This window comes from Neofelis nebulosa, chromosome 4 (assembly GCF_028018385.1).
Source record: "Neofelis nebulosa isolate mNeoNeb1 chromosome 4, mNeoNeb1.pri, whole genome shotgun sequence".
Taxonomy (NCBI): Eukaryota; Metazoa; Chordata; class Mammalia; order Carnivora; family Felidae; genus Neofelis; species Neofelis nebulosa.
In genome coordinates this window covers 83,352,776-83,375,042 of record NC_080785.1, presented here as the reverse complement: position 1 = coordinate 83,375,042, position 22,267 = coordinate 83,352,776, and the positions used below count along the sequence as shown (strand labels likewise).

Below are 22,267 nucleotides of genomic sequence, written 5' to 3'. Positions count from 1 at the left end.
AAGGGAGAAGCTGGAAAATCCATCCGCAAGCAACTCAAAAATCAGCTCTGATTTTTCTATGTAATCGACCTACACTCTATAATCCCACATAATATATTGCTACCCTACTTTTAAAAGAATGATATCTCTCCTCTTACATTAACTGCACCTCTTTAAAAGTATATAAATAATTGAGAAAGAACTATAATTTTAGTATAATAGTAAATAAACTCTCATTTTCTCCCCCAAAAAGGAGCTGCTCATATGCACAATCTCAAGTAACAAGTTCATATATAAAATCTCCATAAGCAAAATTATTAATCACTATTAATCATTTACATCTACTTTTTTTTTTTTTTGAAGTGGGCTAGAAGGGGAATAGAAATGGTAAGCCAAGTAAATTTCTCTTTTTCACAAAAATATGCTTGGACTTTCTTCCTCAAAGGTTTTTGTAAAATTCTATAACCTACCAAGAAAATTTCTTAAATTTTATAGTTTCCACAATACCTAGTTGACTAGCATTAATGTGATTATATCGACTACCTTTCAAACCATGCAATAGATGTTTGATACCCTTTGAAATCAAAGTGTTTTGATGAATTTAATTTGCTCAACAGTAACCTTGAATTTTACATCACCTGAAGAACTTTAAAGCAGTTGGAAGATAGAGCTTTCTTGGCACTCTCAGGCAGAGCTATGAATTATGGTACAACCGCCCGTCTTCGTTCTAAATTCACAAAGCTTTCAACATAGCCAAGCAGGGCTTTTATAGTTAGACCTTGGGTTTTCTTGTCATTGATGTTTCTTTCTGAGAGTCACAAAGCATGAATCAAGACAGTTTATAATCTTCAATGAAATACCCTTGACATTTGAGAGTACTAAGAAAAGGAACAACAGCAAGTAGGTCAAACAAAGCCCCCATGCCAGAGAACCGGATGTTCTAAAGTTCCACAACATTCTGTTGGTGTTTGTTCCACATACATTCAGATAAGAAAATAGAGAGTCTGATAAAAATGGCATTCAATGTGAACATCCATTTTTGGATTAAAATTATTCATGTTTTCTTCCATTGTCACTTGCAGCCACAAACTAATAACTAATTATGCATCAGAATATAGAATTAAAGCTTGCAAGAAAAAAAGAAACCTTTGATATTAAAATCTAGGTTATCAGGGGCGCCTGGGTGGCGCAGTCGGTTAAGCGTCCGACTTCAGCCAGGTCACGATCTCGCGGTCCGTGAGTTCGAGCCCCGCGTCAGGCTCTGGGCTGATGGCTCGGAGCCTGGAGCCTGTTTCCGATTCTGTGTCTCCCTCTCTCTCTGCCCCTCCCCCGTTCATGCTCTGTCTCTCTCTGTCCCAAAAATAAATAATAAAATAAAAAACGTTGGAAAAAAAAAATCTAGGTTATCAGATCAAAAAGATGATTTCAATGGGGCACCTGGGTGGTTCAGTCGGTTAAGGATACAACAATGGATTTTGGCTCAAGTCATGATCTCACTGTTCATGGGACAGAACCCCAAACGTCAGGCTCTGCAATGACAACATGGAGCCTGCTTGTGATTCTCTCTCTCTGTCCCTCCCCGCTTATCTACCTGTCTCTCTCTCTCTCTCTCTCTCTCTCTCTCTCTCTCTCTCGAAATAAATAAGTAAACATTAAAAACAAAAGATAATTTCATGAACCAGAATTTCAGGGAAAGTTCATGTATAAGACAAACGTGCCAGTTCTCACCACTCCTATTTAACATAGTACCAGAACTCCTAACTAGGGCCATCAGGCAAGAAAAAGAAATGAAAGGTATCACAATTAGAAAGGAAAAAGTAAAACTCTCTATTTGTAGACAACATGATTTTATATACAGAAGATTCTAACCACTCAACCAAAACATTGCTAGATCTAGTCAATGAATTCAATAAAATTGCAGGATGAAAATTAACATACAAGAATCATTAGCTTTTCTATGCACCAAAAACAAAATTTCTGAAAAAGAAATACACTGATTCCACTTACAACAAGATCAAAACAATAAAACATATAGGAATAAATTGAATTATGGAGGTGAAAGATCTCTATGCTGAAAACTACAAGACATTGATGAAAAATCAAAGACATAAGTAATGGTAAGGTATCTTGTGTTCATGGATTGCAAAACTAATATTGTTAAAACAGCAATACTACTGAAAGCCATTTACAGATTCAATGTAATCCCTATCAAGATTCCAACTGCATTTTTTACAGAAGTTGAAAAAACATTCCTAAAATTTACATGGAACCACAAAAGACCCCAGATAACCAACAAAATTCTGAGAAAGAAGAAGAAGGCAGATGGCATCACAATTTCTGATTTCAAGCTACCCAATAGTAAAGCCTAACCCATCAAGACAGCACGGTACTGGCATAAAGAAAAAACAGACCAAGAGAAGAAAATGAGAAATAAAAATTCAGAAATAAACCCAAGCATATATGGTCAACTCATATGTGACCAGGGAGCCAAGACACTGGATGGAGAAAAGACAGTGTCTTCAATAAATGCTGCTGCGATAATTGGATAGTCACATGTAAATGAATGAAACTGGACCTTTATCTTATACCACTTACAAAAAGTAACTTGAAATAGACTAAAAACTTAACGTAAGACCCAAAATCATGAAACTCCTTGAAGAATACATAGGAACAAACTTCCTTGGCATGGGTCAACTGGTACTACAGTGAACTAAAAATTTCTTGCATGGTGAAAGAAAACAAAACCAAAACAAACAAAATGACCAACAAAGTGAAAAGACAACCTAAGGAATGAGAACAAAAATATTTGCAAATCATCTATCTGATAAGGGGTTAATATCCAAAATATATAAAGAATTCATAGAAGTCAATAGCAAAACAACAATGAAACACACACACACACACACACACACACACACACACACAGAACCAAATTTAAAAATGGGCAAAGGAGCTGATCTCCAAATATGATATATGAAAGGTCAACAGGAAAATGAAAAGATACTCAACATCACTAATCATTAGGAAAATCCAAATTAAAACCACACCAAGGTATCACCTCATGTCTGTTGGAATAGCCATCACTGAAAAGACCAAACAAACAAACAAACACTGATATGGTTATGGAGAAAAGGGAACCTTTGTGCACCATTGGTAGGATTAAAAGTTGGTACAGCCAGTGTGGAGAACATTATGAAGGATCCTCAAAAAATTAAAAATAGAGCTATTGCACAATCCAGCAATTACACTTCTGGAAATATATCCAAAGGAAATGAAAATACTAATTCAAAAAGGTATCTGTACCCCCATGTTCACAGCAGCATTATGTACAGTACCCAACGCATAGATACAACGTCAGTGTTTGTCCATGGATAAATGGATAAAGAAGCTGTGGCAAACATGTTCAATGGAATATTATTCGGCCACAAAAAATGAGGAAATTCTACCATTTGTGACAACATGGATAGACCCTGAAGACATAATGCCAAGTGAAGTAAGTCAGAGAAAGACAAATACTGTATGATCTCACTTATATGTGGAAACTTCTAAAAACAGAAACAAAAAACTAATTGAAAAGGAGATCAGACTTGCCATGTTACTAGAGACAGGGGGTGAGGGAAAGGGGAATTGGAGGAAGATGGTCAAAAGCTACCTACTTCCAGTTATAAGACAAATAAGCAGAAGGAACATAATGTACAACATGAGGACGATAGCTAACACAGCTGTAAGGTACAGAAGAAAACTGTTAGGAGTAAACCCTAACGCTTGTCATCACTCGGAAATTTTTTCCCTTTATTATCATATCTTTCTTTTACTGTAATTACATGAGAAGACAGATGTCAGCTGAACCTACTATAGCAATCATTTCACAATATATGTAAATTACCATGCTGTATGTGTTAAACTTATACAATGATGCATGTCAATTATTTATCAATGAAAATGGGAGAACAAAAATTTCAAAGAAAACCCTATAAAAGCTAGAGAAACATCTAGGGAGCCTAAGGATTAACATCTATGCTATTAAAATAACAGAGACATTGATATTTTCTGTCAGATGGTTTCATTTCCCTTTTAGCCAAAGAAATAGGCTATAGTCATCCTGAATATATCATTTGGTCATTTTTACTCAGGATAAGGATTATGAAAAAAGAATTTAGTAGTTGAACCATCAAACACACATTTTAGATTTATTATAACTTGGATTCTATAATTTGTTCTCTCTCGAGTGTAACTAATACTCTTTATTTATAAAACCAGAAACGCTCAGAACATGAAAACATAAAATACTTAAGATTTTCAAATAAAAGTCTGAAATTTTAAAATTGATTAGATTTTACCGTTTGTGAGCTGTAAGACAATGGGATTCCAACATTGATGCAAATACAAACAGCACAGAAATGCTTTCAGGACATTTTAATGGTTTAAAATAGCTATGCTAAAATGTACATGTGTGGGTTTCTACTCAAAGCAAGAATATAATTTATCAAAATCAGTATTTTGATTCTGTACTGTGCTTGTGTTTTTTAACATTTCACAGTTGTTTTTTTTTTTTTATTTTTGGAAATCTTTAAAAATATGTTTCAAAGGGGAAACAGCACATTTGTAAGCAAAATCAATCTCAATGAATGTAATGATTATATATATATATGTTTTTGCTGATAGCGGGTTGTTGTATACTTTGCAGATTCTACCTGGAAGCAAGCAGGAAGAACATAAGAAGGGTGTGGGGGGGGGAGACTAAATTTGATTGCTAATAAAATTTCAGTTATACTCGTTTAGGCAACATTGAATGTCATCAATTTCTTAATAATGTGACATCATTTATACTTTTTATTTAAAAAAAAAGTTTTTTGAGAGAGATAGAGAAATAGAGAGAATGTGAGTGCATATGCATTCGTGGGGAAGGGGCAGAAAGAGAGGGAGAGAGAACATCCCAAGCAGGCTCTTCAATGACAGTGCAGAGCCCAATGCAGGGCTTGATCCCATGAACCAAGAGATCGGGACCTGAGCCAAAATCCAGGGTCAGACACAACAGACTAAGCCACCCAGGTGCCCCTATATTTCCTTTATTGAAGCTTGATTCCACTTCACAAAGACCTGTGTGAAGGCTTCCATGCATTATTTCAATTAAGTATCAAAATAACCATGTGCTATTGGTACCAATATTATTCCCATTTTGTTGATGAAGAAACTGCAGTTTAAGGATTAAATAAATAGCCCAAAATCACACTATATGAAATAATGAAACTCTTTTTGGCATCTTGGTTGGCAATCCTATTTATCAGAGTATGTCCCTTTTAACTGTAATAATTTTTGACTTAATGGTCCAGAAATAATTTTAAACTTAATATTAAAGTAGATAACCAAATATTCTGTTGAATGAATTGGAGTCCAAAGCACACCCTGAATCAATACTTTTCATGTGCAAATGGTACCCCCTTTAGAGGGCTGTTTAAATATCAAGTGATTTATTTTCTGCTTTACAGAAAGCACTGGTTTACATTTTATTTTATTTCCTTCACCATGTTCTAATAATTTGTTTAAAAGTAGACCTTATAGGGGCGCCTGGGTGGCGCAGTCGGTTAAGCGTCCGACTTCAGCCAGGTCACGATCTCGCGGTCCGTGAGTTCGAGCCCCGCGTCAGGCTCTGGGCCGATGGCTCGGAGCCTGGAGCCTGTTTCCGATTCTGTGTCTCCCTCTCTCTCTGCCCCTCCCCCGTTCATGCTCTGTCTCTCTCTGTCCCAAAAATAAATAAAAAATGTTGAAAAAAAAAATTAAAAAAAAAAAAAAAAAAAGTAGACCTTATAATAATATCAAGCTGATATCTAGGCAATAATCAGATATATTTTTGCAGGAACACTTGTGTTGGACATTCCCTATTTTGGCTTTGAAAATGCAATTAATTTTAATACTACCTAATGTTTTCTATTTTTTACCTAATAAATGCTAGCTGTAGAACGTGAAAGGAAATAAATCCTCGTAGGAAAGAGAAATGGCAATCATCATATCACCATAAGAAAAGCCATGACTTATTTGTTTTTAATCATAAGTCTCATAGACTTCCTGAAGCTTAAAAACAGTTTGGAAATATGCAAAGTATAGAACCTATTTTGGAAGGCCAATGAGACTATTCACCTTAGTGGAAGCCCTAAACTACCTTGGGATTCTCTCTTTTTAATTTTCCCACAACATCTTCCATCAAATCAAGATTCAGGAATCCATGCACAGCCATTTCTTTGGAAAGGTGAAGGAAGAAAGGAAAACTAATGAAAGATAGCGAAACTAAAACAAAATGAAGAATTAAAACCATGGTTCCTCACAGTCTCAGAGAAATTATAGACCTATTCTTTAAAATAAGGGGCAGAGAGGGAGAGTGTCAGGAAAATAATGAAAGAAAATAAAAGATAAAAGAGTTTTTAAAGATGAGATTATTTATAAACTGGCAAAGGAGCTGCAGAACAGACAGAAAAGGGGGAGATGCAAAACAGATTATTTAGAGAAGACAGCTACATGAAAACAAGGAAGGCACAGATGCATATGAAAAGACCATCATTCCAGACAGGCTTCAGGAAATCATGCCAAATGGAAGAAAAAAAAAAAAAAAAGGATGCTTTAAAAAGATTATATCAAATACCAATTATGGAAAACAGAAAAGGTGGTCCCATTTATATTAAGTGATATTCCTGATGAAAAGAGCATTAAAAAAAAAACTATACAAAAATATTCAAAAAAATGTTGAAAGTTCACATTTCTGAAACAAAATTAAAACCGGAATACAAAGACACCAAAAAATGAACAGTAAGATGTATCATTCCTAGTTCAACCTCAATATTGAAGAACGTATTAGGGAAACAGCAAAAAAAAGCAAGTCAATTCAGGATGGGTCCAGGCACTAGAATCAGACTGGCTTGAGACTTCTTTAGAGCCACTTGTATCAATGACAGAACAATGAAAATTGTTTCAAATTTTGAGGGGGGTGGGGGGAGCATATATAGCCAAAGTTGCTTTCAAATCCAAAATGAAATCTCAGGAATTTTCAATCGTGCAAGAACTCGGGGATTAGAGCATCCTATGGCTTTTCTTTGTTGAACTACTTGATCAAAAAAATCCATTGAATCAAACTATGAATTAAAAACACAAATAAATAAGGTCTGTATAGAGGAGCTATGGGTAGAAGTTCCGATGACACCATTTAAGCCATCAAAATATAGAATGAGGATTAAATAGTGTGGGAATTATGGTTTTAGAGCATAAGTCTTAGATAAAAATAATAATCTTATAAGTTTGGGGATGTATGAAAAAGGTGAGAGAAATATTAACATGTTGATATATTCATGGGAGAATGCACTCTCCTATCACAAATTCGTACATTCTGTTCAAATCAGAGAACTGTGATTTTTTTTTTTCCGGGTTATGTCATGAAAAAATATGTGAAAAAAAAGAGATAAACAGATAAATTGAACATCATCATGCCCACTAAATGTAAACAAAGAATATATCTAGTATTTAAGAGAGATTTTAATTTTTCTTTTGTAGTGACCTATATATCACTTGGATTTTTAAAGTCATGATACTGAAATATTCTTGTAAAAGCAATTAAGGTATTACTCTTTCAGAAGGAGAGTGACTGAGCAAGCCTGATTATTGTCACTATTGCTGTTTAGGTAATAACTAAACCCAACTAGATTGTTTTGAGCATCCAATTTCTTATTATAATTTTCTTTCTGATATTCAAATCTATTTACCACTCAATCCCTTGTTTCTAAGCTTTAGAACTGCATTCAGACTGACTGTTTTTATTGTGATAATTAGTAAGTCCTCCAGAAAGTGGGTGCCAAGCTTTCTTCAGTCTTAATACACATGATAGATAGGTTACACCCCATCAGTTACACTGCTCTCTGGAGATGGATTCTGTGTCTTAGCTTCACCCCCATACATACGAAGTCACTGAGAACTCTCTGGGGAGGACATTAGGGAAGACTTTGAAAAACGACTTCCAGGTGGTTCTTAAAAGATCCCCAGGAGAATTTCCCCCACAGTGGTGAAGCACTATCACAAAGTAAAGCAATTCTTGCAATGCAGCAATTTTATAGTTTTTGGAATCTAATAATTTAATTAACATGTAATATATCCCGTAACACACAATACTACAATTCCATGATAACTAATTTCCTATAACATTCAGCAATTACAAGCTCTATTACTTAGATCACAGTATGTCTTCTGATGAAGCAGAAAAAGGCATTTGTAACTGTTATTTTAAACCTGAATTCATATAAAACTTCACATTTTTTTGTGCCATTAATTGTAACGTAATTTAACAGTAACATTTTGGACTTTTTTTTTTAAACTTGTTTTCACTTGTGCTGCCTTGATTTTAATACTGCTGCTACCATATAGGCATATCTTTCATGGGCAGTTTGAGAAAAGCAACACATTGCTTTCTAAATTCAGGTTTGTGTCACCTACACTACTGTGTTCTCCTATTTGGTTGTCTTATTGGTTTAAAGATTTTAAACTCCTTCATCTTACTTGATTCGCAAAACATTTGTGCCAGAAGGATATACAAAGCTGTGTCTCCCACTTGCTTATAAAACTGTTGATTAAAGCCTCATGATTATTCTCTTCTGTTTAATTGACAATATAAAATCTTACTTAACTGTGTATATAAACCAAATTTGTGGATGCTACAGGGCAGTAGGTAGACTCTTTGATTCATAATTTGATTAACAATTTCAAGATTATCTGTCTACAGGCTGGGGTGGGAGATTGGACACAGACGGTGGTAATGGAGATGAAGAGAAATAAATAGTTGCATGATGTATTTGAAATTGACAGAATTTACACATGGATTATATAAGGGGTTATGGCAGAGAAAGAAATTAAGGATTACTCTTTCATTTTGACTAAATTAACTTGGGAGAAGTTGACATTATTTGAGATGGGAAAATCAACAGATGAGCAGAATACTAGGGGAGAAAGCAACGGAAACAACAGTTCATCTGAGCATGTTCGTGACAAGCAGGCAAGATAACTATTAATGGAAACAAGTGGTCAGTTAGATAAACGAGCCTAGAGCTCAGAAAAGAGACCTGTGTGGAATTATATTTAAATACAATGAAATGGATGGGGTGTCCTGGGACAAAGCATGGGCAGTAAAGACAAGAGGGCTATGACAGCCCTAAATTTAGACAAGATTAGAGCCACTGTAAAGAAACAAGTACTAAAAAGGAAACTGATAAGGAACGGATAGTGAGAAAACAGGAAAATCGGCTAAGTGGGGTTTCCTAAAAACCAATAAAGTGTTTGAAGAAAGGGGAACTTGGAGGTGGTCCATTAAAATGATATCAACAGACCAATTATAAAGATCCACAGAATATGCCCATTAGATTCGATGACATGGAGGTAAATGCAAACTACAAAACAGTTGCGACACAGATGCAGTGTGCACTCAGACTGGACTGGGCTGGCCAGCGGGCAAAGGTGAAAATGGAGAGAGTGTGCGGATGTACATTTCCTTTGAATTTAGCAGTATAAGATAGCAAAGAAGTATGGTGAAGCTCAAAGAGGCAAGATAGATAGACTGATTTAATGACAGAAGATACCAAAACAAGTTTGTATACTGATGAGAAAGTAAAAGGAAAAAAAGAAAGTCTTGATTAATTAGAGAGAGGATAGCATGAGGAATAAATCTGTTGACAGGCTGCTTTGGAAAGTTAGAAGATAACAAAAGGCATAAGCTTCCAAGAAACTGGCCATTTTGCACGGATGGGGCAAGTTGGTCATTCCCCTAAAGTCCCATAGCATTTTTCTTATATGTATTCAAATCCAGGGCTAAAGTCTAGCTACATAATTGTTGAAACTTGTAGATGAATATTTTCTAGGTTTCTTTCCATTTTTTTTTAACCTGTCAGCTTTAAATCAGGGATATCTCAAAACTTTCTTCTATCTACTTACAGACTCTTTTTTTTTTTAAACTAAGCTTATGGGTGCAATAAATACACACTCTCAACATTAGCCAAAACCCTGTTTCAGCAGCTTTCTTATATTCTGGACACATAATATCCCTCCCACTAAACCAGTTCACTAAACCCGAAGTCCTCATGGTCAGCTATCCCAGGCAGCCCCCCAAATCCAAATGTATCCTATTAGTGACAGAACTCCATGACCTACATAAATTGCCTGTTCCTCAAATTTAGGTTCTTTATTTTAAAGTTCCAAGTTTCACCACGGTGGTAACCCTTTAGAAAGAATGCTCTCTAGGCCGATTCTTCAATTCCTGAAGCATTCTCTTTGCCATAGTAATGTGAGCAAAGTAATTAACATAACTCTAACCCCACTAAATTGAAATTATTCCAGCATCTGATGTTATTCTTAAGATAAAAATTATCTCTGGGAAGGGAGTTATTGCCCCAGGGCCGCAGTCCACAAGGATCTGCAGTAAATAAATACATGTATTAGTGTCTATATCCCCTAACGTTCCCTTCAAATACATTTTTTTTTAAATATAGAAAGGTGCACCAGAGCTGTTTTAGGTAGCAAGCACACCAGAACTTCATACACAGATAAAGACAAACATCAAAAATAATTAAAGACTTAATTTGATACCCTCATGCCCTCTACTCACTTCCAAATGTAGTCATTCTATGCGAATGCAGTCTTACTCCATAAATGAAATGTAAGTTAAGTAGAATTTAAGTCAGTTCAGTCAGTATTCATCTGCCGCCTCTTGTGGACAATGCACATTTTCCTTCTCAAGTTGTAACTAGCTGCACTTAACCACTAAAAAGGAATAGGCCAACTCTTTGGAAGAAATGCATCTAGAAGGAGGTAGTGCCTGCTCTATTAAAATGATCATTTTTGAAGACCTTCCAAAGTGCTATGCATATTTACATAAACTATCTCATTTAATTTCAAACAGGTTTTTGGAGATATGAATGTATACAGCAGTGGGGTCCTCCATGCTGAACTTGAACTATGACAATATAGATAGAGAGTTGAAAAAAGGTTTAGGAATCTGTTTTCACACATTCATTTGCTGGAGGTCAACAGGTTGTTTCCTAAAGGAAAAATACATGGAAGAGAGTTCAAAGGGACACTGAGGAAGAGGAGGATATGATAAGAAAACAGTCTCCTCAAAGACTCCTAAAGAAAGGTGTTTATGCCCCCATTGAGAGAAGTATTAAATAAACCATGAATGAACTCTTTACTTCAGGAACTTTATGATACAGGGACTATGAGAACCAGCTTCAGAGCCCTGGTGATTAAAAACCTGTAGGGATGCTATTTTTGTTGTTGGCTTGTATGAGTTCCATATGTGTTTTCTTTTTTTGTTTTGTTTTGTTTTGTTAACGTTTATTTATTTTGAGACAGAGAGAGACAGAGCATGAACGGGGGAGGGGCAGAGAGAGAGGGAGACGCAGAACCGGAAGCAGGCTCCAGGCTCTGAGCCATCAGCCCAGAGCCCGACGCGGGGCTCGAACTCACGGAACATGAGATGGTGACCAGAGCCGAAGTCGGACGCTTAACCTACTGAGCCACCCAGGCGCCCCTCCATATGTGTTTTCAAGATTAACCCCTTACCAGATACATGGTTTGCAAATATTTTCTCTGCAGGCTACCTTTCACTGTACTGATTGTTCCCTTTGTTATTCAGCTTTTTTTCCTTTTGTGAAGTCCCACTTTGTTTTTGTTGCCTGGGCTTTTGGTGTCTTATCCATGAAATCACTGCCAAAAACAATGTCATGAAGCTTTTAGTCTAGGAGTCTTACAGTGTCAGATCTTATGTTTGAGTCTGTAGCTATTAGACAACAATATTGTCGAAGATGGAGAAACTGGAATCCTTGCACACTCTTGGTGGGAATGCAAAATGGTGCAGCCACTAAACAAAACACTATCAAGATTACTCAAAAAAATAAATAAATAAAATTAGAACTACATATGATACACAAGCAGTCCCACTTGTGAGTATATATCCAATAGAATTAAAATCAGGATCTCAGAGATACTAACAGTCCCATGATAGCTAAGATGTGGAAACAATCCAAAAGTCCATCAAGAGATGAACACATCTACAAGAGAAGGTAGTGAAAATAGCACACATAATATAATTTAGCCCTTAAAACGTAGGAAATTCTGCTACACGGAAACATGGATGAACCTTGAGAACATTATGCCGAGTGAAATAAGCCGGGCACACAAAGACAAGTACTGTGTGATTCCACTCACATGAGGTATCTAAAATAGGCAAATTAATAAAATCAAAGACTGAAATGGTGGTTACCACGGGTTGAAGGGAGGGAGAATTGGCAAGTTATTAATCAACAGGCATATAGTTTCAGTCAAGCAAGGTATATAAGAGCTAAAGATCTGCCAGACAACATCATACCTAGTCAGCAACACTGTATTGTACACATAAACTTTGTGAAGAGGGTAGATATCATGTTCTATTCTTATTGCAATAAACTTTAAGAATTTGATATTTGAGGGGCGCCTGGGTGGCGCAGTCGGTTAAGCGTCCGACTTCAGCCAGGTCACGATCTCGCAGTCCGTGAGTTCGAGCCCCGCGTCAGGCTCTGGGCTGATGGCTCAGAGCCTGGAGCCTGTTTCCGATTCTGTGTCTCCCTCTCTCTCTGCCCCTCCCCCGTTCATGCTCTGTCTCTCTCTGTCCCAAAAAATAAAAAAAAAATTTAAAAAAAAAAAAAAAAAAAAAAAAAAGAATTTGATATTTGATTTAATGGAGTTTTGCATTAGCTTCTACTTTTTTCAAATGGCACATTCAAATATTATTTACCTAGGTTTTAGAAACCCCTCTACGCCCCCAATCATGTGAACAACTCATCTTCAACAAGCATGAAAGAATACCCAATGGAAAAAAGTCTCTTCAACAAATGGTGTTGGAAAACTGGACGGCAACGTGCAGAAGAATTAAACCGGACCACTTTCTTACACCTAACACAAAAATAAACTCAAAATGGATGACACACCTAAATGTGAGACAGGAAACCATCAAAATCCTAGAGGAGAACACAGGCACCAATGTCTTTGACCTCAGTCAAAGCAACTTCTTACTAGACATGTTGCTGAAGGCAAGGGAAACGAAAGCAAACATGAACTATTGGGACTTCGTCAAGATAAAAAGCTTCTGCACAGCAAAGGAAAAAATCAACAACACTAAAAGGCAGCCTACGGAATGAAAGAAGGTATTTACAAATGACACATCGGATAAAGGGTTAGTATCTAAAATCTATAAAGAACTGGGCGCCTGTATGGCTCAGTCAGTTAAGCGTCTGACTTGTGCTCAGGTCACGATCTCAGTTAGTGGGTTCGAGCCCCCACATCAGGGTTCTGTGCTGACAGCTCAGAGCCTGGAGTCCGCTTTGGATTCAGTGTCTCTCTCTCTCTCTCTCTGCCTCTTTCCCACTTGTACTTTGTCTCTCCCTCTATCTCAAAAATAAATAATAAACATTAAAAAAATTATATAAAAAAAATAAAGAACTAATCAAACTCAACACCCAAAAACAAATAATCCAGCGAATAAATGGCCAGAAGACGTGAATAGACACTTTTTCCAAAGAAGACATCCAGATGGCTAACAGACACATGAAAAGATGCTCAAAATAACTCATCATCAGGGAAATACAAATCAAAACCGTAATGAGACACCACTTCACACCTGTCAGAATAGCTAAAATGAAGAATACAAGAAACAACAGATGCCGGCGATGATGCAGAGAAAGAGGAACACTTTTGCACTGCTGGTAAGAATGCAAACTGGTGCAGCCACTCTGGAAAACAGTGTGGAGGTTCGTCAAAAAATTAAAAATAGAACTACCGTATGATCCAGCAATTACACTGTTAGGTATTTACCCAAAGGATACAAAAATACAGGTTCAAAGAGGTCCATGCACCCTAATGTTTATAGCAGCATTATCAACAACAAACTGTGGAAAGAGCCCAAGTGTCCACCGACTGCTGAATGGATAAAGAAGATATGGTATATATATATATGTATACATACACACACACACACACAATGGAATATTACTCAGCCATCAAACAGAATGAAATCTTGCCATTTGCAACAACATGGATGGAGCTAGAATGTATTATGTTAAGCGAAATAAGTTATTTAGACAAAGACAAATACATGATTTTATTCATATGTGGAATTTCAGAAACAAAACACACGAACATATGGGAAGGGGGGGTGGAAAGAAAAGAGATACAAACCACAAGAGATTCCTAATGATAGATAACAAACTGGGGGTTGAAGGAGGTTAGGTGATTGGGGTGATGGGCTAGATGGATGATGGGTATAAAGGAGGGCACCTGTGATGAGCACTGGGTGTTATATGTAAGTGATGAATCACTGAAGTCTACTTTTGAAACCAATATTGCACTGTATATTAACTAACTAAAATATTTTTAAAAACCTCTATGGTTGGGAATAGAACCATTCACTCTGTGTCTACATAGGACACACTCTGACAGCCTGGGATGCACCAGGTGACAGCAAGCTGAGCAGAACTGTATTCTTCCATGGGGGCAATGATGGCAAGCAGAAAACAGCAGCAATGGGAGTTAGGAGATGCTCTCTGGCCTACGTGAATAGCCATCCAGGGACTTTTGTCAACCTACTTGGTGAACACATGGACAGGTCATGAGGTTTCTAGAAAACATTTTCCTTGGTGGAGAGATAGGGTTCATAGGAGCATAGAGAGACTATTATTGAGCAACTAACAGAAATAATTATGCTGGTAGAGACTACAGAAGCAAGCATTTTTACATAAACTGATATTCAAAAGGCTGTTATTTTCAGAAAATTGTATTGCCAGTTAGTGGCAAAGACAAAATTCGAAACAGATTTGCATAATTTCAAGCCCAGTGTTCTATAACCATGCCACGGCTCTGGACAAATATACTCAGACATAAAAACTGCTGTTCAAATAAATTTTTCACTATATCTCCAGTACAACTGACCATAACGTTTATAGTAAAAATAGATATCTCAAAACCACAACTAGGTAACTTTTAATTTAAAAAATTACATATAGGCTACTGTGGGTTATGCATTGTATACCAGACTACAATTTTCTTAGCAACGCATCAGCCATAGTTCTTATCTCCAGAAAGTTTGCATTTCAGTGGTGAAAGAGAGTAGAAAAAGGAAAATTACGCAATGAGTACATATTTGAATAGGAACATATACTGGGTATAAGGGGCCTACAGAAAACAGACAACAAATCCAAGATTAGGGGATCAAAACCGAGAGGAAATTGGAAAGAGCAGATTCCTAGGCAGACATCATCAAAAAGTCTGAAGATGAGGGCTCCTGGGTGGCTCCCTCAGTAAAGTGTCCGGCTCTTGACTTTGGCTCAGGTCGTGATCTCACAGTTTGGTCCATGAGTTCAAGCCCTGAGCAAGACTCTGCACTGAAAGCATGGAGCATGCTTAGGATCCTCTGTCTTTCTCTCTCTGCCCCTTCCTCATGCGCTTGCTCTCTCTCTCAAAATAAATAAAACATTTTTTAAATGTTGGAATGGAGGGTTTCTAAAATGTCAGAAATTATTCTATTTGTATCTTCGGCATCAACCTTCTTTCCTTTGTACTGTTAGCAAAACTATCTTCACAGGGAGGCAGCACAGAAGTTTTTAAAACGTCTGAAGACGAAGTAAAGAACATCGCCTTACAGAAACGTCAAGTTTCACTCTGTTTCGGTTTTAGAATTTCAGGATGACAACAGCTGCTGTGGAGATGGTGCAATAGAAAATTTAGGAAAAGTAAGATGGTAGCAGACCATGAAGGGCCTGGTCTGCCATTTATGCTAAACAGAGAGTCACTGAAACTTTTTAAATAAGGGGGAAAAAAATGGACAGAAGGTTACAGGCCAAACCTTTGCAGACTATGCATTATGTATAAGTTGCAGTGATCTGTAAGGCTTATACATTTTTCTTCATCTTTTTATTTCTTTTATATAAGTAAAAGAAATACATTTTATAAAAATTAATACAGTAAACCCCACCTTAATGCAATTAACTGGTGTCCAAAATTTTTAATAAAATGCAACCAAACTTATAGAGAGGTTAACGAAATAGCTAAGTTTAAGACAGCTCTCTTTTGACAGCTACAAGTGGGCACCAGTAATCAACTCTAGCTTAAAGGGCAAAGAGGATGATTCTGGGTGCTGTGGATGGCTAGAATCTTTAGAACACGGGCACCATTCCAGGAATCTCCCAATAATTTAGCAACGTTTCCATCAGTTCAAGGTTAGGATACTAAGGCAACAGACTGGTCTTGAAAATACAGAGATCCACCATCCATCTCCTCATTTCCTAAGTCAGTGATAGCTGTCCTTTGCAACTTCTCCCTCCCTTCCAGAGAGGGGGACAGAAATGAAAGAGAAACATTTACACAGTCCTATTTAGATCTAAGTTTACAATGTCCCAAACATATTATCATGATGTCTTACTTTAGAGGGTTCAATTGTATTGTCATGTACTGTCATATGAGCCTTGCTTTAACAGAAATAATTAGAAAGTGAAGTTAGGAAAATTATTAGTAACTATTTAAAATTATTAAATATGAAACCAATGTTATTATATAGGTAATTGATATATAAATATTTAGCTTCTATTTTTCAGTGTAAAAACAATAGCTAAGGAGTATCACCCAGAATAACTAACAATTTAAAGCCCATGGTTATTATTTCAACTTTGCTTACTATAATGCTCTAACTATGAACATTCATATGTATGCAGACACAAAAAGAGTAAGTACCATAAATATACTTCTTTGCTATAAATTGGTTGCCTGGAATTTGGGGAGAAATCAGTTTTGTATTGTGGCTCCTTTTGATCTATCTTCATAAGGAGAAGAGATTGACAACACTCTTAAAAGAAAACAGTAGTAAAAAATTGAAAGACATGTAGCAAAAACATATTAAAATAGGCAACCTCTTGCTCCCAAAAGGGCAATTCAAGCAAAGGTAGAAACTAAAAAAAAGACTAAATCCAGTCAGAGTCTAAAATCGTTTTGGTAATCTACTAAACTCCTTCATTAATTTATTAATATAGAATGCCCTCCCCCATTTTTTATCCCTAAAAAGTCAGTTCTTTCATATCTAGAACCTATACCACTGTATAACTTAGAACAGTGTTTATCTTTATACGAGGTAACCAAAATAAATATAGTATGTTTTCACAGTTCACAAACTGATAATTGTTTGTGCCTCAGTCAACAGAACTGATGGATTTCCATGAAATGAATAAGATAGATGAAATAATTAAATACATAAGGCCAGTGCCTATTAATTTAACTCCTATAAACACAAAACTTTAAAAGCAACATTTCAAATTACAATTTGAGCAAAGTGACTTTTTTAAAAATACATAAAAATAACTCTAAATTAGGAGAACCAAGTTAGCGTGATTGACACTCAATAACGTTCAACTTCACTAGAAAAAAAATTTCACCTTCTAATTTAGCTTCTCTGTAAAGCTGAAGCTAAAAAAAGGCTCCTCAAATGTTTTATTTACTGGCCAATTTCGAGCCGTCTGTACTCAGTCTGCGCAGTAACACGCTGATGCTAATAAGCCATACATAAAGATCCTACTTATTAAAATACAAATTAGGCACCCCTTATGTTTATACATGTGTAAGTACAATTAATATTGCAGGCTTAGTTGGAAACAAAATTGCTTAAGTTAACCAACCATTGCAATGTAATCAAATGAGATTTCAAATGCAATTGGAAAAGATCTGTTTGGTAGAAATAACAGCAATTATTTCATGCAGAACAATTCCTTGTCTAAGCTCTCTTTTTGCTTCTCCCTCCTGCCCTTAATAATCTGTCCATCATAAGTGACATGAAATATCACCTTTAACACCCGTAAGTTGCATGGAGACCCGAAAGGCAGCTGGTAGATACAGCTTATTTACAAATATTGGTTTGAACTTGTAAATGCATGACCGCATAAATCTTCATCCATTTAGAGTGTATGCCCTTTGTTACCGCAATTGTACATTCAATTGGGAACTGAGTGGCGCCAAGGGAGAGTGTGAATTACACGAGCCTTTCCTTGTTGCCAGCATTTCAGTGCTTTGCCTTTTGTTCTTGTTGTTCCTGAGATTTCTCTACATTAAAGAGTAGGAAGTGTTAATCAACATTTTGCCTAAGTAATATTAATGAAATTTGCCTACTAATACTTGAGGGAAGAATCAGAATATTGTATCTTTTTGAAATGTTAATGTACCTTTTATGAAATCATTTCTGCCTTCTAAATCATCCCAGTGTTAAATTATTAAAGGGTGGCATTAAAGAACTATCGCACCGATGCAAATAGTTTTCTATCTTAAGAGATGAAAGGATTATAAAATTTAAAAAGAGGACATTTTGGAATACAGTAGCATTTAGCTCCAAACTAAACATTTTTAAATGTTTGGATAAAGTACTTATAAAATTTGCAATTATTTTGTGTGCTCTCCTAAAATAAGGGGAAATTTAATGTTGATGATTAAATCTGATTTGTCTGGCTTGGAATGATTTGTCTAACCGTGGTACATATAGGAATTGAAGTATCATCTGATTTTCCAGAAAAAAAAAAAAAAAGAAAAAGAAAAAAAGTGTGTCTCATTTTTGCAATATTTGAATCTGAAGATTAGGCCATCTGAATTCACATTCTATTCTCCAAACATAAAATAACTTACGGCATTTCAAAGGCTCTTGAAATAGGAAGGACTACTGTAAAGACCGGGTATGGCTGGCCTGGTAAGATATGGAAAATATCCATTCTCAGGGTACAAACTATGACCAACACATATTCTGTGAACATTGTTGACGGTCCTTCAAGAAGGTACTCAGGAAATTAGTTGACAGAGCTCTAAAGTGGACTAACCTGTTTTCCTTTTAACAATCTCTTTTTCTGTCAATCAATATGTTCATAGGGCCTAAATAAATTGTGAGGTAATCTAGGGGGAAATTAAGAACAGAATTTGTTCAAGAATTCTCTTACACGGTGGTCACTATTTGCCAAGAACTCCTAACACTCACTGAGAAAACCACTTATTTTCTATTTAACTGTGTACAATTTAGTAATGGCTTCTGTGTCATTGTGGGACCGATTTGTCCTCTTGCATGACTTGCGCTAGCAGTGCCACTGTTTGGGGACAGGCACTGAGAAAGGAGACGACAGTGATGACATTTCAAGGTAAATTTTTTCACATTTTAACATCTGACAGATAAGAACACATCTTTACATTGCTTACACATCATAATTTAATTGGCTTCTTTTTTTCCTTTCCTTAGCGATATATAAATGATTGGGTGTCTTACAAGGGACGATGGCTAGGATTCAGAAAAATATGATAACGGTTAACACACATCGAGAGTTTCTTGGTTCCTCTACAATGGCTGCCCATTACTTCTGCAAGGAGAATTACAGCATTGCCCAAATGTTGATTTAGTGTTAATAATTTTATGATATCAAGGAGTTTGCAATATATCTGGGCAAGAATCTCTTACAACCCGAAAGCGAGAACATAATAGTTAAATAAAACAACACCAATGATAATAAAGGCATTACTACATCCCTGCTTGCCAGTTTATTCTTTACCACATCATTTCTCCTTCGGAAGCTAAAAAAGACATATAACTAATAGATGACTGAGAAAGATTACCAAATTCCTTTCATGCAAAGAAAAGTTTACGAACAGCAAGGGAATATATTACAAAAGCTGATCCGCGTGAACTTAATGTTTTTTTGAGTTCTCAGAATTAAAACTAACTCAGAATTTAAACCAAGACAACACCAGTTGTACCATACCAACTCTAAGCAGAATACATGGTCTTGCTCTATACCTGTTATGCCTTTGCATTTCTTTTCCTATACCACCGCTGAGTTGGGAGGAAAAGAACAATTTCCATTTAATATTAACTAACCAAACAGATGTCTTTGGGGGCAAATTAGTGTGGCTGCTTTTTGTCTATCTGAGAAACAACAACAAAAAATTCAACCTTGTTGTCCTTTCATCTAAAAGAAACTAACAACGTTGTAAAGCCCTTCATTGGATAAGCTTAAAATCTGCCCTCAATACTCAAACTTATGTTTCTAACTTAATCACCATTTTTTTCCTTTATATATTATGGATGATGAATTGATCTTTGTTAACTTAGCTATGACAAATGATTATGGACTAAGCCTGTATCTACATGACACGAACCTCAATTTTGTGTTCTCTGAAGCATGACTTTCTTCCCTTCAAATTTGAGACTTTTATTTACAACATTCAAAACCAATTTAATCATACAATAAAGCTGTCACCCACACCCTATTTTAAACATGCCCAAAATTAGTTACATGGAATTTTTCTATGATCAGAAACTATAGAGATTTTCACTATAAATGAAATAATTCAAATATGTAAGATAAATATTTTAACTATTAAGGGCAAACTTTTCCACTGTACCCCTGGCTATAACAAGATAGATAGATCAATAGATAAGATGAGGTAAGTTGAAATACTGAATCCATTCATAGATGTATTAATAGGTATACGGATAGATACACAGATACAGAGATAGAAAAAAAGACGATGAAAGGATGGATGAACACATGAAGAGAAGGAAATACAGATGAAAGATAAATAAGCAGACAAAACTGATTACAAGGACAATTTCTGTTATCTGTATAATTAGCAAAAGTTTATCAAAAGCATATATAGAAACGCTAATATCAACTGGAACTTCTGAAAGTAGACCACAGTAAAAGAAAGATTGCATCTAGCCAAAGTGGAACCAATTAAATTTTAGAAAGTTTAATTCATTCATTCTCACTTCAATCACACTGCCCACCACCAAGGTGACTGTAATATGCATATCATTCTCACACACTCAAAGTTGTTAAAATGCATCTTGTTTGCCAACTAGTATATTCATATCTATAAATATGATTCAGACATTATAATGTAATTCTCTTTTAATATCATTAATTTTATAAATAACTTTGATTATAGGAGAACATTTCCAAAGACTTGTTTTAATATGGAACATAAGCAAGAACATCATGACTAACTTAATGGCCCTGATTACCCAAAAGCAATTTTTTTTTAATTTTTTTTTAACATTTATTTATTTTTGAGATAGAGAGAAAGCATGAACAGGGGAGGGTCAGAGAAAGAGGGAGACACAGAATCTGAAACAGGCTCCAGGCTCTGAGCTGTCAGCACAGAGCCCGACGCGGGGCTCGAACCCACGGACCGCAAGATCATGACCTGAGCCGAAGTCGGACGCTTAACCGACTGAGCCACCCAGTCGCCCCAAAAGCAAATTTTTTAAAGAAACAAAATGTGGCTGTGTTTTGGTCTCATATCATCTTAAGATTCTATCACTCAAAAATCTTGATGTAATCATAACAATCAAACACAAAAAGTTACTACTTAAGTGGTTAAAAAGGATCCTTACCGCAAAATCCTCTCTCCACTGGTGGGCTGCTTGAACCTTCTCTGCTTCCAAAGCCAAGCGCTGAAAAGGAAACATTGTATCTTAGAATTTGAATGATCACATGAATACACACTTGTGAATACACACAGTGCTGAGGTTTTCAAATCAATTATAAGGACGCAAAAAGCAAGAGAAACTCCTTATGTCCAATGCATAACTCCTCAATCAGTAATCTAATCAACTAAAGTTGCTATGTGTGTATTAACTCTTAAGTAATATAAATAACCTACTATTCTTGAATACCGTTGCTTATTAGCTCTGCAGCAGCAGAGGATACGGGCACCCTGAGTGCTTTCTTTCAATGACTAACATTTCAGTTTTAGAAAAATCTTCAAAGAGTAGAGTATATTCATCTTGGTAGCACCCTGTCTTTAGTAAATACCTTGATAGCATGTATTTCTCTATAAATAGAAAGGAAATGACATTGAGAGATCAATAAATATGTACCAACTACTATAACTAGGCACCTTCTTAATAGCATATTAAGGTTTTTCTGTTTTTGTTTTTGTTTTTACAAAAAGCCATAAAAATATAATAGTTTCCTTCTGGAGGAAATACATTCTTCTTCTTTCAGAGATAACCTGTGAGTACCAAACTATCAGAATCTGCACATCTGAAAATGGCCTGATTTCACATTCGCTCTTGTATGTTAGCATAGTTAGAGAATTCTAGCCTGACTTTTACTTTAGCACTTTTAAAATGTTACTCTGTTAAAAGTTCAGCTGGAGATAACAAGTCTGTTGTCAGTCTGCTAATGACATTTTATAGATAAATTCTATTTTTTTC

General features: G+C 35.9%; 1 protein-coding gene across 7 annotated transcripts in view; it reads right to left on the bottom strand.

Moving 5' to 3' along the window:
• Positions 1-22,267, bottom strand: part of CACNA2D1 (calcium voltage-gated channel auxiliary subunit alpha2delta 1) — a 508,596-nt gene that overhangs the window by 218,150 nt on the left and 268,179 nt on the right. For 6 of the 7 annotated variants that reach the window (XM_058725264.1, XM_058725258.1, XM_058725265.1 and 3 more), the window contains exon 4: positions 21,443-21,502. The exons of the other annotated variant lie outside the window; for it this stretch is intronic. In XM_058725264.1, coding sequence (XP_058581247.1) covers positions 21,443-21,502 — 60 coding nt within the window. The remainder of the gene's footprint in view (positions 1-21,442; positions 21,503-22,267) is intronic. 7 annotated transcript variants of the gene reach the window in all.